Source organism: Catharus ustulatus, chromosome 1 (genome assembly GCF_009819885.2).
Source record: "Catharus ustulatus isolate bCatUst1 chromosome 1, bCatUst1.pri.v2, whole genome shotgun sequence".
Lineage (NCBI taxonomy): Eukaryota > Metazoa > Chordata > Aves > Passeriformes > Turdidae > Catharus > Catharus ustulatus.
In genome coordinates this window covers 19,422,607-19,439,831 of record NC_046221.1, presented here as the reverse complement: position 1 = coordinate 19,439,831, position 17,225 = coordinate 19,422,607, and the positions used below count along the sequence as shown (strand labels likewise).

Genomic DNA, 17,225 nt, shown 5'->3' with positions numbered 1-17,225 from the left:
TAACACCCTGCCTGACGGGGTGTCAGATTGTACTCTGACTTTGTCAGGGTTTGGAATTTGTTTCTTTGTAGTACTGCATTTCTATTTTAATTTCCCTAGAAAAGAACTGTTATTCCTAATTCCCATATTTTTTCCTGAAAGCCCCTTGATTTCAAAATTATAATAATTTGGAGGGAGGGGGATTACATTCTTCATTTCAAAGAGAAGTTCCTGCCTTTCTCAGCAGACACCTGTCCTCCAAACTAAAACAGCAACTTTTTGTTCTTTGTCCGTATATAAGCCGCACCTGATTATAAGCCACACTTCGGGTTCGGACCAAAATTTTATAATCGTGAAATTACTGTACTTTTGAAAATTCAAGGCTATGGCAATTCATTGTAAATAACTGTAGTACCTGCATTCAAAGTTTGGAAAAGGGCATTTATGCCCACTAACCACCTAGTGACCACTCTAAAATAAAGGAGAGGAATCTGCATGGTTCCCTACACAAAAAGTGGGGAGAAGGAGGCCTATACCCAGGATCTGGAGCCAGTCTTGGGATCTACTGAGGGAGGTGACACCACACGGCCACATCTAGACTTCCACACCGGCCTGGGTTTGAATACACCATCATCCCAAGACCTCTGATCATCATCACAGAGTTAGGAGTAGCAGGTTTCCTATAGAGGTCCAAGAGGAGCAAAAGTCAATGCCTGATGGAGGAGATGCTGCCCAGGCTCTTCTCTCCATGGCAGTCATGGACCTCAGCTAGCCCTGCATAACTGGATTGTCCTCCTCTTACTGCTTCTGCTGAAGCTCTCTTAATCCTTGCACACGATTTAGCAACAAAGAGAGAAGCAAAGAGAAAATGGAATAAATTCAAAGAACTAAAATAATTTGTAACTGGTATATTAAAAAAAACTTTTAAGAAAATAATGCATTTGGCAACTGTGAAAGAGAGATTCAAGCCATGGTCATGCAGAAAGCATCAATATAAAGGCAAAGGAACTGTTTCACCCTGTCCATAATACAGGTCAGTAGGTAAAATGAAGAAATCAAATATTTAGGGAACATCAGTCAAGGATGACTCTGGCAGTCAGATGTCAACTGTTTGGAAAGAAATATCCTCATTTTTGACCTGGAGCAATCCAACTGAGGCAAGAAATGTGCCTGGAAATATGAAAGGCAGCAGGGAAGCATCAGCTACTCACTGTCGCATTGTCTGCAGCTGAACTGAGCCCTCACTGCTTTGAAGCAAGTATTAATCATCTGCTGGCACAATGGTATTACAACAATAAAACAGTCAGATTTTTAACAGTCTTGGGTGTCTTTTTCTTCCACAGAAAAATAAAGTCTCACAGATTAACACAGAATTGCAAACTCCTACTCTATACATGTATATATGTAAATAGCTTATTTTCTTGTATTAATTCCATTCATTGCAGCTCAGCCACAGTGAAGGTCTCCTGAAACACCTATTCTTGCAAAGCTTCATCTCCATGGCTTGTGTATTGAAAAAAAATTTCAGATGTCTCTAAATAGCAGACAGTTATGAAGTTGGCACTGCTTGAGCAGCAAAGGCTATAGCTTATAGCCCAGTCCAAATCCAGACTGCAATAGAAAATAATTTTAGTGGAATCACATTAAATAAATTTACCACTTTTATCTCTAGCACTTGAGTTTTGGGTTTTAATATTAAACAAGTATAAAAAAATTACTTCACTGTGGATTAAATGTGGAACAGATCGGGTAATGAAGATGCAGAATATGTCCCTGCAAGGAGAGGTTTGGGGAGGAAAATGCTGTCACTGTATGAGCAGTTGTCTCTACAGCAAATTAATTTGCCTTAAGAGCATAATGAAACTTCTGCTGCTGTAGCATCTCTTACTGCAGCTCTTCTTTGACTGTGCCTCCTGCACTGGCTTTCTTTGTGCAGTCATATTGTACATTTTGTACCCACATTTAATGATATGAACTCCTAAGACTCCACCATATGCACCACCACTGTAATTATCACTGCTCAGGGAGCACTTCCAAAATTTTGAGTACTAGGAATACCTTTAAGCACAACAACAATACGGTCCCAATATGTGTAAATTTCAAGTGTTGAATTATGATAATTGAATGGCTCATCTCATCTGATCCAGTATAAAGTATCAGTGAAACACATCTTTATTCCCTAGTTGTCTCTGCTATTGATCCATACTGGAAATCAAATTTTGTAAACCACTTATTTTGTTTATTTTGATTTTATGTAGAAATGTGAGGTTTCATTCCAATTAAATACACAGCACAATTTTTCTTACAACACAATTAAAATAGCCACTTATGCCCATAACAAGACAGTTACCATTCTGTGTCCAGCAGCTAATTGCGATCGTTCATAAACACAAACGATGAAGAATTTTCAGTGGTGCACACCTGCCCCCTTGTGCCAGTTTTACATGACTGCCTTTTCCCTTGCTACTCAACTACAGCTCACCCAGCCCTGAAGGGCTGTATTAAAACCTCACATGCAGGTATTTTCCTCCTCATCTTCTTTTTCAGTGTACAACAGAAAAAGAAAAGCGATATCACTGTATATCTCCATCTCAGCTACTGGACCTTTTTTATCTAAAAATGTAGTGAGATTTGGAAAAAAGGAAATAGATTCACAGCTATCAATCATATATTTATCAGGAGGATTGCAGCAAACTGCTGTGGCCGGTGGCAGTTCACTGCACCACACAAACAGATCTTTGCTGTCATCCCAGCAGAAAACTGCCCAAATAAAAAGAGAAACAAGAGAAGCTTATTCTGCCCTGCAACAAGAAATAAAGTAAATTATGAAGGCTGGTTTTCATTATAAAAACCTACCACACATGGAAAATGATTGGCCAAGGGAAGCATTGAAAGCTTTTGAGCATAATTTGATTTGAAGGAAAAAAAATTAATTCAGGAATGTTTCTTCTGTTCCCCCAAGCTTTGCTGTTGGACTGGAGAGTGTAAAAATACTCATCACAAGTGCTCATACATCCACCTAGGAGAAACAGTGCTTGAACATCAACTACCCCTTCCTATGGGCCATGTGCAGGAGTAAGTGGCAGGGCTCAGCTCCCAGGTAATGCAATCCACCACAGCCCTGGTACTCTGGGCACCTCTGGCTCAGCAGCTCCTCCTGCCTCCCCTGGGTCTGTATTCCCTCCTGGTACACTGGCTGCACCACCTCCTTGCTGCACTCCCACCTCCAAGGTAACATGTCCCAGTGTCCTTCCTGCCACCACTGTGGTTCTGATGGTTGAGATAAAAATATGCGTTAAAGTAGAAAGAACAACTTACAGAAAAATTAAACAAAAAATAAAAAAAGGAAGGCTCAGAAATCTGTGGGTTTTGAGCCCATGCTGAATGGCAGGGCTGAGCTGCACATTTTGCAGAAGGTGCCCCCAAGGCCACTCAACCAGAGGGACTTGCCATGAGAAGGTTTGGGCTCAAGACCTGTTGATACAGTAGAGGTGAGGTAGCACCAGCTCATCAGTGGCAAAATGTTACTTCCTCAGAGCTTTGTGAGGAGCACCCAAACCCTTAACAAAGGTGGGACAAAATTAGGCCTTGGCCCTCATCTTTTCCAGGTGCCCCATTTCTGCTTGAGATTTCCTATCTGTTAAAGGCCAACATGAGCATTGTCCCATCCATTCCCTCAACATGATTTAAGTGTGACCCATGGTGTGTTTAGCCACACACGATGTACTGAGTCAAAGCCATGCACTGTATACATCATCCCTTCAAATTTTCTGGACAGCAGGTAGGAAACGGTGAAATCAAAACAAGGCCTTAAACATCTCCAAGCTGAAGCCCCTCACCAAGGATGGCACAGGCACTCATCAATCCCCACTCATGTTTAATAGCCCTGAACTCTTTGCTGAGAGGGTGGATCTTAGATACTATTATAAAAAAATCAAGAAGAGATGGTCTTTCAGAGCATGACTGATTTAGTCATCCAGTAGCTCAAATCTTCCTGAAGAATTTGTTTGTTCTTCTCACCATCAAAGAAATTTTGCATAAGTATCTTGCCCAAGAATTCAAAACTGATATTCATTTCACTGGTGATGTCCCATTTCACATAGCTTAATTAAATATTCCTCAAAATAAAAAGAATGATAAAAAGTCAGAATAGCTCTAGCCTAGTTGTTAGATACTTGGTTAAAGTGCAAACAAAATTTTATGGTCCCTCATTCAGGAAGCATTTCACTATTTATATTCAATTCATTAAAGAACGATGACTGGTTTCATAGAGCACGTTAAAATGTTCCGTGAAATCTCCAACATCACTCGGTAATCAGATTCAGATTTCAGCTGCAATTTGAAAAACCCACTTGTCTCTCATCTTCCTGGTTCTGAATCTAAATATATCATAAAATCTGCCTCTTCAACCTTGTTTTTGCCTCAGCTGAACACATAGCATGATACAGACATGAAATAGAGCATATTAAGATACCTTAGTCTGGACTAAGAAACAAAGTCCCTTTATTCTGATATGATCCATGGTTTCACGCCATTACTTTCTGAAGCTATAAAAAGCTGTTTCATCCTGTAAACTGCATATTCATACAGAATTTAAATGAAAAAAAAAGTTTTTTAAATACACTTAAGCATAGAATAAGTAATCTTGTTCCACCCACCTTCTTTAGTTGCGAAGTTCTGATCCAGTTGTAGATTCCCTGTGATGGTGATCAGGGTTAAAGCATGTTGCAATAACATGTGAAAAATCTCTTGATATTTAACTCCTCAAAAAGTGATTCAATTAACTCTAAAATATATGGTCACTAGACCAGCAGCATTTAGAGAAGGAAAAACTGGGGGTCACAAGAGTTTGTGTCCTTCATGGATCAACTTGTAGGAGAAACTAATTTGATTGTGACCACTGCCCATGCCCTTGTTTTGAATCATTTTGTACTAGTTCATACTACAGTTCTGGCCTTCTCGTAGGAGGCTGAGTAAGTCCTGTTCATATTTTTGATCTCTGAGAAAGTGCTGGGGAAAAGAAGGCTTAAAATAAGAAAACATACATCTGTAAAATGGCAGAAGGCCCTCAAATTAGAGGACCTGATGTGTCCTTCTGGCTTAGCCATCATATCATAAGCTAAAAAGAATACCAACAAAAACATAAGCAGCAACAACTCAAATCAGCATTTAAAATCAACCTTTCCAAAACAGCTGAAGCTGTGTTGACTTTATAGCATCTGGAAAATAAACCAAGTTGCAAAGTTATAATTTTACTAATTTCACAGAGCGCTGGTACTCCAGTGATGGTTACTATTTTCAAAGGAGCGACAAGTTGAGAAAGATCTCAGCTTGAGTCTTTGCAAGGTGTTTGCTCTAAAATGAAATTTTTTGCTGTTGCCATTGTAGCACTTGTCCTCCCTCTCATATTAATCACAGCTGTGCAACAGAGTATCATGGCCAGTGGCATTTGAACAGGGAGTATTTTATTTGCGCAATATGTTTCTTGAGGGTGGAATAAAGAGCCTTGGAATGAAGGATATTTTGCAGATGTTACTTAGCATAGCAATTAAAAAATAGTAGGAAGAGAAAGTTACTTGAAGTACTCCAATGTTTGTGGTCTTTTTCCCATCTCAAAAAGGTAACTGCTACAGGGAATGAAAGCTGAACATAGAGCAGAGCAAAACTATTTTAGTGGGATTAGGGGCTAAAAAAAAATGCAAGGGAGCAAAGTTAATATTTTTTTAACTTTAAGATTTGAAAGCATGACTAAAAGTTGTCTTCCAAGGCCTTACAACACCCTTGAATCTATTCTTCCATTGAAGATTAATTTCTCTAACAGCATGCTGTGAGGGGCAGAGCTTTCCCACTATTTTTAATATATTTAGCAAAAGGGAAAACAGTGGTTAGAAATGCAAGCACGCTGAATGTCAGTTCAAATGCCTAGCTCCACCTTGCATATGGTTTGCCAAAACTTTCTGATTAACTTTCTTTATTTCCATACTGATCAAGAAACTGTTCATGCTGCACAGCTAACTAACTATGAATAACTCTCATCTAACTCTTGTATTTGTTTTGAACTGCTGGAGTAGAAATGAAAATGGCAGTCTCTTGAATAGCTGGGTCACTCAAATAAACACATAAACTCATTTCTCAGTTGAACCACTTGTCAGCAAGACCTGATCTGCCACTTATCCCATTTAACTTGAGATATCCACACTGTATAATAGCTGCAGTCATCAAGAGCTGCCTAAACAGTCCCTTAGAGCATAATTCACCTAACACATTTTAGATGCATGCTTCCTAATGTCAGTACAAGCTACAAAATTGGAGGATGTCAATGTCATCTTGAGTCAGAGGAGCTATAAGTCAGGAAAATTGTTTATTTTATAATGACATGTTTATTTATAGAAAGGCTGGGATTTGGTGCAGATGGTCACGTCTCACAGAGATCCCATCTGATGAATACAGAACAAGCAGTGCTAGGAACTGAAGGGTTCTGGTGAGCAGGATAGTGTTTATCCAACCCAGCTTCCACAGTGAGCAACATTGACATGGTATGAGCCCTTCACTCTGACAGACAGAGAATGACTTCTGAATCAAGAGCTCAACCCAAAATCAGGGATAACATAATAAGGATGCTAATCCTCTCAAGAGGAGAATGAAGAACAACTGATTTAGGTATTGATATGACAGCAAAAAATGGAATCTTCTTCTTTTCTGAAATCAGCAGCTTATTTCAGAAGCAGTCACAGGCAAGGAAAGCCAGGGACAAGTCAAGAGGACTCTTCAGAGAGAACTGTTCATTGCTGAGTCAGCAGAAATGTAACATTGCTTAGGGCAAACAGGCACATACTAATAATCTGTGAGTTCTGCTCAAAGGTCTTGACAGGGGAACAGGTAGGTGAGTCACACTGAAGTTCCAAATCTGAATGCAGAAACTGAGGAGACCAGAGAGTGATCTGAAGGCCCCAAGCCCATCAGATTCAATGACAGAGATGTCAGAGCTTGCCTGAAGGAAGAGGAGGCAAAAGGCAAAGAAGGACAGTGAAGTCAGTGTACTACTGCTGGGAGAGGGAGAATTTAATGGGTAGATAACAGTAGCATTTTTCAAGCAATTTAAAGTCTTCTCAGTGGTTTGAGAAACCGCTTAAAAATATCTCCTTTGGGTCCTGGAAAAGCTGCTGTGTTGCTATATAAGCAACACAGGCTGTAAGCATGTCAAGAGAAGAAAGATGAGGAGGAGGAAAAGCAAAGAAAAATTATGGCACAAAAGCTGACACTTGTTTGTGAAAACATTGAAAATGGATATTTATGCATGAAGCAATATTTTAAGGTACACCTGCAGATCTCTCTTTGGTCAAAGCCACAAGCCAGTAGCCAGGCCTCTCTACATGTACATTTAATCAACAGCAGGCAAGTGAGAAAGAAACCAAAGCTAAAACATATAAAATCAAGGACTTCTTAGGATCTTCTTAGGATGTAGTGCATAAATATGAATCTCTCGTTTCTGCTGTCATTGTTAAGCACAATGCCCAGCAAGTAGCACATCATGCAGTATGGAATTTGTGGAGCAGTTGAACTCTGAGGCACGTCATTCTGGTACTGAATACAGATCAGTTAGGAGTTTGCTGCAGTGCTATGGGGCTTAGTGTTCTGACTGAACACAGAGGATTTTCTTACTGCTGGGCACAAAAATACGTAGTTTAAACCTACCAGTATTTTATTCCCTCCGTACTGAGGTCTCATTTTCTCAAAGGATAAATGTCTTTATGAATGCCATATGCCAGTGGGTGGCCTGCTCTTGGGATTCCAACTAATTGCTCAGAAACTGGAGAAGGTATCTGCAAACTCCCCCAGAGTACTTCTGACACTAGAGCACAGACATACACACAGTGACAGCCCAGGCACATCCACACAGCACTGCTCAGCTTGCAGGTTAGTTGTTCAGATGGTGTCCTCAGTCATACGGTTGACTTGTATTAACCTCTGTAGCAAAATCTGAGTAAGAAATTTGCCATGCCTTCCACCCACTTCATGTTACTTCTTTCCTTATGCCAATATTACAGTTTTCAAGGTTGTGCAATAAACAGAATCGCTGAAAGAATGATGATAAAAGAAGTCATTTGGAAGGAAAAAAAAATCTGTCTTATTTGGTAATATCATTTTAATGCGTCCCACAGGTAGCTTCATGGAAAGATGAGAGATGCAGTCACAGCAAAACAGTATTGGAAACATGGCTGGGCTTGGTGGTGTGAGTGGGAGAAGGGAGAGTGAGTGTGAGGGTCATGCACTGGGCAGCTATTCCCTCAGTACACAGAACTCTGTGGTATATTAGCTCATTCTTGCTAATTAACACACCAGAGAAAATCAAGAGCCCAGTCCTGAGACAGAGCAGAAATATGGGCATCCTAAAAGCACGGATAGCTAGAAACTTTCAAGTTGTCCAATGCACAGCATGGAGAGTTTTCATGAGAATTTCATGTTCCAGTACATAGATACTTTTGATAATTATATTCTATGGGGTCACTAAGACAGGAAAGTACTTCAGTACCTCTAGCAAATTATGATGGGATTTTCAAATAAAATACATTCCGAGTGCTTAAGGTCCATTTTGGCAGCTCTTAAATCTTTATCTTATTGAAAACTGCTGTTTGTTATATTATATATAAAGACTGGATATTTCTATACTGGCAGCATTTCAGTATATAAAAGCGCTACAGAATATGGAATCACAACCTATTAAACTCCATATTAAATGCTAACATATTTCTTAAGTAAAAATTAGTGTGGTAGCAACTGCATGTCACTTACCTAGGAGGAGGTAATCAGCTCCATTTGTGGCTGTCATTTGTCGTCATACATTGTTAACAGCCTTCTTCAAATCAACACTTGACAAGAATATAAAAATTCTAATGCAGTCCACTGTACTATACACTTAGAACTCAAATAAATAAAACATGTTCCTAAGCATAATAATCTTCTTCAACTACAGGCAGAGCAGTTCCAAAATATTTCTGGATTTTATTTTAACTTAAACTTTCTTACAATATTTTAAAAATAATTTACTTGTGTAAACTAATAAAGATGACATTTGAATATAAAATTGTCTTAAAGAAGCCAGGAATGCAATCTGGTTTTATTAGTGCTGCACTGAGAGCACACCTAATCAAATTCCCATTCAAAGAGCAGCAAACCAGTATCAATTAAAACAGTGGACTCCTTCACTTACTATATTTGCTTATTTAAACAAACCTAGGGTCATGGAATGTAACTTGATGTTCTGTTGAAGGGTTACAAATGCAGACTGAAAAAGGCAAATTAGAGGGCATGTCTGAAATAAAACAGTGTTTTAGGAAACTATTTTCTGAGATCAAGCTTGATGAATAGTGCTAAATATTCTACTTCAGTTTGAAAACTCAAAGCTTCCTTAGTTAAAGCAACATTCATCTTTGAGAACTCACGCTAATGGTATGGTGCTTTACAGAGTTTTGTTTATGAATATAATACATACATAGTGCTGGGTTTAATATTTTATTTGAATGAAGTTTAATGTTATGCAAAATAAATTGTTATGTTACATCCACTGTGACATCAACTAAAATGTGAACTAGGTTGCATAGGTTAGTACTTTGGGCAGCATGATGTTGCTCTAGTCCACCAAAGCTTAAATATTCACAGTGTAGAGGAAGAAACAGGAATTAAAGCATTTCTACTAAAATATATTTTAATAGCTGGTGTTAACTTTCTGCATAACAAAAGCCAAATTAAGATGATACATATGATCCAAGAGTAAGTTCATCTGTCTTTTGAAAAACAATTGTTACCTTCATAACTGTATACCCCCAGTACAGTACAGTTTTGCAAAATAACTAAAACTTTACACACTTCAAAGCAAACATAAGCCAAACTGCACAGCGGTTCATTTTTGCTTTTTTATATCACACTGCAAAAACCAACAGCTGAGTGATTTTCCACATCATGCTAATCAATGTCAATACAGTCATTGCTGTCTTCCAATGGTCTAGCAATTTCTAATAGTAATATTAAATACACAATTGAAATGCTACAGTATAGGTTATTTTCCCCCCTAAAATAATAATAATTAAACAAATGTCAACAACAACTGGATTACAACTGAAGTACAATATGCAAATTCTATTTATCAGACACAAGAAGCATATGAAATTCCTTTGAATATACTGTTGTAGTGCAGGCAGTTTAGGAAATAGAGCTTTCAGGTTTTCTTTCCAAAGGAGAGACGGGGTTCCTATGGCATAAAGCTGGAGAAAATCACTAAAGCATTGCAAAATGGTTTAATCTTCTACAGCTCACTAGTACTTTGCATTTGCCAGCACATCAGTTTGGAGGACTTCTTTCAACAGCGTCTTCTGTCTGTTTCAGTATATTATTTAAACATTTACTAACTAAAGCATAGTCTGTATTTTAAATGGAGTATTAATCAACTTAATAAAAATCTATGATTTTATACCCTGTACCACCTTCTGCCAAAGACCTCTGTATTTGTCATTTCTTTTTCATCGTACAAGATGACATGCAGTCACTGTACAATAAAACTAGAATTATTACCTTTCTCAAGTATTGGAGACCTTCCACATCCCCAAGAAACACTCGGCAGGGACACATTTGTCAAAAACATAATCCATGGGAGGTGATTCTCTGTCAAATCCCAATCTGCTGAAGTAGTTTATTGTATGTCAAATGTAATCAAGAAAACCCTGTTTCATCAAGACTAAATGCTAATGTTCCATAATGAAAAATTACAACTGCAGTACCTGTATGTAGCTTTGTTTAAAAAATGAAGATTAGCCAGGCAAGAAAGAGTAATGAAAAGCAAGGCACCCATTTGTTCTTGTATGTATGCATGAATATGCTCTATGTTGTTTTCTACATTTATACTCATGTTAGCAAGAATTACAGCATTCTTTACAGAATTCTTTATTTCTAAAATGGGAACATGTGGACTTCCAACCGGAACTTTGGAACAGCTTGAGAAATTCAAGTCCTTAAAAGCCCTTTCCTCTCCCCAGAAAAAAATGTTGACTACAGGAAGAAAGAACAGTGAGGGGAACATGCTGTGCTAAAAATTAATATAAACTTTAAAGGTAACGAGACAGCATGTAGTATCTTTTCACCCCTATATCACACTGCATTTAACAGTCTCCAACATATGCTTTGAAAAATGTGTGCTGGCACAATTTAGTTCATGACTTACTCTCCCTGCCCTACAAATTTTAGTTCTTATTAAAAAAAAAAAATTATAATTGCATTCTGTTAATTTCGGGCCTTTGCATTGCTTAGAACAAAGCTGCAATATTACACTAAAGTTTGTTTTATATCAAAAAGCAGGAACCTTTCTATATAAATATGAATTTCTAAGCATATATAACAAAAAATTTGACTACAAGAATAAGTAACTCAAACCAGATCTTAATAATTCTGCTGACATACCATTCTCAAGAGATATACAACTCATATGCTGTTTTGTTTTCTTGACCTTTTATTTTTTCCAAATTGCTCTAGATGCTATGCCAGGCTAATGAGTATTCAAAATTCATAAAGGAAATTTTATTTCTGTTGTTCAGCATAACATAGTTCTCTAATGTCACCAAATGCTTATTTTCTGATTTACTTCTCTACATATAGTATTCAACACTGTAAGCTGTCTCCTCATTTACGAAGAATGATTGTGTATTTATAGGTGGAGAGGCTCCATTTTATAAGTCACTAAAAATTGCAACTTGATGCCATACAGATATTCTCTATGTTTCTATTTTATTCATATTTGGTTAGCAAACTGACACCTTGTTTTTATTGTTGTCAGCATTACACAGCTAATAGAGCACCACAGCAGTAAGTGACAGCCAATTGTGCCTCAGGCATCATCTGAAAAATTCGCCAGCCAGCAGAAGATGAGATTCCTCTCCTCACTGTTGATGGCCAGTGATGAAAACCAACACAGATGCAAACTGCTTGTTTCAGAGCTTCTTGCTCAGCATACAAGATCAGCCTCTAACAAAGTCATTTGACTTGCTGATTTCATGTGGGTGTCGCCAGTAATGCACAAGGGTCTGCTGCAAGATCATCTCCTTATGCAAAACTTGCAAGAATTTTAAATCCCTGCAGTCAACTATACAAATGACATATTTATAGTCATGGAATTCTGCTTTTAAAACACATTTTTTGAAATTAGAGAGTCCTGGACAGCTTTAGCCTTGAAATTAGGCTGCTGACAAGAAAGCACAGGTAATTCCACAGTCATGGACTTTTTTTTTTTTTAATGCAGTCATTCCATTCTGTTTGGCAGCTGGTATCATCCCTGTGTTAGCAAGAACCCAAAATAAAATTGCATAAGCTTCCCAATTCTTTGGAAATTGTATGCAAAAACTGTATGCAAAAATAGAACTTGCAGGTATTTGCACTAACAGCTTTCAGTTGACATAACAAATCCATACTGCCTTCCTTATTTATTTTTTAAATAGTTATTGCAGGGTTGCCTACTATGTGAGATGAGAATTACAAAATTACCTATAAGCTCTATATATAACTCTACTTTAAAATTTTTAGAAATTAAAGCAAGTCAGTGCAGACTCAGTATTCTGAGGGCTACTCCAAAGTTAATTTCCTTAGCACACAGCTGAACCCCACAAATTATTTTACTGGAAAAACATTTTGTTCCTTACGCATCTCTGTATCCACATGAATAATTTCTCACAGGAATCTTTAACTCTTTTGCCTTCCACAATTTCTTACTATGAGGGAATGCAGCACCCAGTCAAAGCAAAAACAAGTTGCCTGTGACCCAAACCTGCTGACAAAATCCCTCTTACAGAACCAGTGTCACCAGCAGTTAGATCCTCTCCCAGTCTCACAGCCTGAGACCTGCATCTCTCAGTTCTGGCCATAAGTTAAATAGCACATTGAAGGTTTGTCAGCAGAATATTTTTACTGTTTTCAACAGATGGCTAAACTGAAACATAATGGCATAGAGTACATTGGATTTTGCTTAGTTAGCTTTCCCTTCGATGTCAGTTATGAGAAAGATTAAATCAGCAAAAGAAAACATAATTCTTCTCCATCATTAATCATTTGGCAAGCGTACAACCCACTGTTGGATCACCAAGAATTTGGGTGCAAACTGAAGCAACAGGCCACTGATCTGAAATGCCCTAGAGGAACCAGAGCTCTCCTCCACTGCTCGATGGAGGCACAGGAGTTTCTGCAGCAGGGGAAGGGACATCAGCTCATCAGCAAAGCAGCCATCAAGCGGTACCTGTGGTGAGAGGGGATGTGACTGCAGGCTCTGTGTGACTGCACAGCACCGGGGTCTTTATTTACAGCACTACAGGTGAAGGCAAAGGAGCCAACATGAACTATTGGTTGTACGTTGCCCTAATGACAGGTTCTATTTAAATGCTAAGTATTGTTACAAGGAAACAGAAGAGTTGACAGGCTTGATATTTTAGATAGTCTTTGCAAGGAATCTTCTGCAGAAAAGATTCTGAAGAACCATGAATCCAGACCTGGATCTAATTGATGGATTAGGATGGAAGCAAAGCTAATTGATCATTTGGAAATACGAAAAAATGGATAATTCAAGAATAAATGTGGATATGCAAGAGTCAGGAAATTTTTGCTATCAAAATAGACATATTTACTGTAAGGCTGCTGGGCAGTAGGGCGTTTTACTGTTGTTGGTTTTTTTTTTACTGGCATGTTACTTGTCTTTATTTCAAATGACTGAATTGTCTACTCAACTTATTATACTCAACATATTAATTTTTATTAGGAAGCTAACAGCTCAAAGATTAAATGTTTCCCTAATAATTTGAAGATGTGTTCAAAATCACTGTGTTAACCTCCTGTGACTTCAGAGTGCCATAAGAAGTGAATCAATTTTATGGTTATAACATCTTTGAGGTGTAAGGAAAAGGCATTAACCCTTTACAGTTAATTGACCAAAGTCTTTATAGGACTGGCAGCACCAGGCTTCCATATATGTTTTTCATTTTGAGAGAGCACTATTATAAGCAATGCTGTTTTCAAATCTCTGAGCTTCTTGTGGATTATTTATTTGTTCTTTAAAGGACTCTAAAATGGATTCTGAGTGAGAATGCAAACTGTTATAGCAGTGATAAAGTAATGATCATGAACGCTTAAAAGATTCTTCTGATTTTTTTCTAAAAGGTTAGATTTTAAGTAAATCATAATAAAGCTCAAAGGACTAGAGACAAAAATTAGTTGACAAACTCAATATAATTTGCTGGAAGCATTCCTGTTTTCCCAGTTCTCTGAACAGTACCATACATCCAGCCATCATCAATTGGTTGCACATTGATGATATAATCACCATCCCTGAAGGAAACTTCATCTTCATCTTGAGCGCTGTAGTCATACATAGCTCTGTATGTTCTCTGTTGGAGGAAAGAAAACAAGGCTGTAAAGTATCAGGTCTAAACTTGACATTCCTTGATTCCTGCCCTTTGCACAAAGAGAAGGAAAAAAGAATAGAGGGAGCAAAGCAGAGAGAGAAATCACAAGGTACCTGTTGAAAAGGAACACTATCCCTTCTACACTCTGTCAAATATACAGTGAACACAGGCCCTTGTTCTGAGTAGCAAAATAATTATTTTTTTTAACTCATATTGTCTTTTGGCTTCAAACAAACAGATTTCAAGCCATTCGCCTCATATTGAAATACTCTGTTGTTTCATTAATTCACTAGCAACAGTTCATTACATCCAGCCAAGCTGCTCCCTATTTGCATGATTCACAAACAGCTTCTCCTGTGCCTTCACTACAAAAAGAAACATAGTCTTCATCCAGGCCATTAACTTTTACATCTCACTGAATGGCCTTCATTTCATTAGGATTTTACATGAATTAAGAATTATGAATGCATCATTATCTAAAGGAAAAACAAGATTTTTGAAAGTCTATAAAAATGATTTTCACCAATACTTATAATTTCCTGTTCAGAAAAAATTTAGCACATAAAGTCCCATCACTAGCTAAGACAAATTTCTCCACAACCCTGCCCACTCTAAGACAAGCTTTCAGCTTTTTTCTCTATTTTTCTAAATAGAGTATTTATTTTCACTCATAACCAATAAAATGCCATTATTTACTGGAATTCAAAACGGATTTTCAAACTCAGGAAGAACAGTCTCCCCTTATATCTTAGCAGCAGAATAAAACTAGCTCATTTTAAAACTCCCAAGAGTACTTTCTTTTCCTTACCCTGGCTCTTGACAGAAGTCAAAAGTAGTTCAAGCATCACTGATAATATCCAATTTCCCTTCTAGTAATTTTTGCTATGTTACCATATGTAGCTGAATTTTTCTGGTACAATTCAAAGAGAAAAAAGGTAAAACCAGTCAATGTGTGAGCCTAATACTATTATCTGAGCCTTTTAGAAGACAGCAAACTTCTCTGCTCTAGGAAACAGCTGTGGATTAGTTTTAGTTCATATCATATATATGGGGGCTTGAGTGTTTTTAATGAAACTATTTTTTTAAAAGGTGGAGATCACTCCACATAGAGTGAGAGGACCATTTGTCATATGTTGGAAATGTGGAATTATTGAATCCAAACTCTATAGGGCAACTCATTACTGTTCCCATGCTAGAAATTTACTTTTAGTCTTGGCTCTACCGTTATCATTTGGAGGGGTGAATTAAACAGGACAGAGAAATTAGCTACTGTTTAAACACTGGAGACCATTGAAGCCACCTTTCCTGACAAGTCTACCCTGAACTGCATTTGAGTCTTGTGATATATCGTTGTTCTCTGCCATGTCTTGTGGTTTTGCTGACCTACAGGCTGTGACAAAAAGCAGTTTTCAACCAGAGGTATGTGCCTTCCTAGTGGTTCCTTAATGTCTTTCAAGTGTGCGTGGAACTCAATGAAAAATGGATCATTTTTATGCACTACATGACAGTAAATAATTGCTTGGGCTCTATCATCACCAAAACTTCCTTAAATATTCATGAAATAGACAACTATAGCCATCAAAAGGTTCTCTGGCTTCCAGAATCTTATTTTTTCCAACTATTTCCCTTGTTCTCACTGCTGAGCCTTGAAACTAACTCCAAAAAAAGAAGTGACAAATATGCTATTACAACAAACTCAGCAGTAGTGAGCCCTTTAAACAATTTATGTCAGAAGATGGTCCATTGAAGAAAAATGGTAGCAAGTCTATATCTGGTACAAGGCAGTAAATGGATTTTGCCTACAGCCACGCTTATAGGTCTCCCTTAAATGGGGAAAGACTGGTGAAGAGATTAAATGTTTTATTAAACTAACATAGAACTGGAAAAATAGAGAGGTTTAGCTCACTCAAAAGGATGCTCACTCTTCCTTAGAGCACCATGGCAAAGGACATACCACTGCTGTCTCCTAAAAGGCAGCTTGACTACATCACTGTGATGCACAGTTTTGAAGACAAGCCCACAATCTCTAACTTTAAAAGAATTTATTAGGGCCCTAAATGCTGCTGAGAAACCCAAATTTATGGCCTTAACACCTAATTAGGTGCTAAATGGCTGTCAGGAGAAATCTCCATAATAATCCTGTTAGCATTTAATGCCTAATTATCACTGCAGAGTGTAGTCTAGGCTATATAATCTAGAATTACAATGCCTAAAGGACTCAATGCAGGGATTTTTAAAATGCATTTCAGTGAATTATTCCTCTGTCAGTAGTGAGTTTAGCGGGTACTAAGTTACAAGAGGGTGTAAATTTGGAGTTCTGTGATAGAGTCCAAACTCACTCATCTACCTCCTCAAAGGTCTGTCTCACACTCACTGCTAAGACAGAACAGTAATTCTTGTCCATATGAAGAACTCAAATCCAGTTATTATATTCTCAGCTCCCCAGCCCGTTCTGGGATGACAGGTGTGTATTTCCACTTCATCCCTAATTCACACCTGGTCTATGGAGGGCTCGTGCTAAGAGCAGCAACTCTTGCAGTGTCCTTCACATACAGCAGCTATCAAGGAAAGCCAGCTGGCAGCATAGGTTTTGTTTTCCAACCACTCTTGGATATCTAACAGTGTGTGAACACCCCATTATTTTCCAAAGAGGAAAACAACTTCCAGGGCTTTGTGCTATAAAATACTTTGTACCTGGAGCAACAATTTAACTCACCCCATTATGCAGAACTGCTCACAGAAAGCAAGGAAAAGTTAAGAATCAGAAAATAATACAATTTATCTAGGAAAAAAAAAACAACTATCTAAAGATTG

At 37.9% G+C, this 17,225-nt stretch overlaps 1 protein-coding gene across 11 annotated transcripts in view; it reads right to left on the bottom strand.

Annotated features, from left to right (window-relative positions):
- Positions 1-9,479: 9,479 nt before the first annotated feature.
- Positions 9,480-17,225, bottom strand: part of NEBL (nebulette) — a 268,259-nt gene continuing 260,513 nt past the window's right edge. For all 11 annotated transcript variants that reach the window (XM_033076801.2, XM_033076809.2, XM_033076761.2 and 8 more), the window contains one exon: positions 9,480-14,393. In XM_033076801.2, coding sequence (XP_032932692.1) covers positions 14,217-14,393 — 177 coding nt within the window. In that variant the 3' untranslated portion in view covers positions 9,480-14,216. The remainder of the gene's footprint in view (positions 14,394-17,225) is intronic.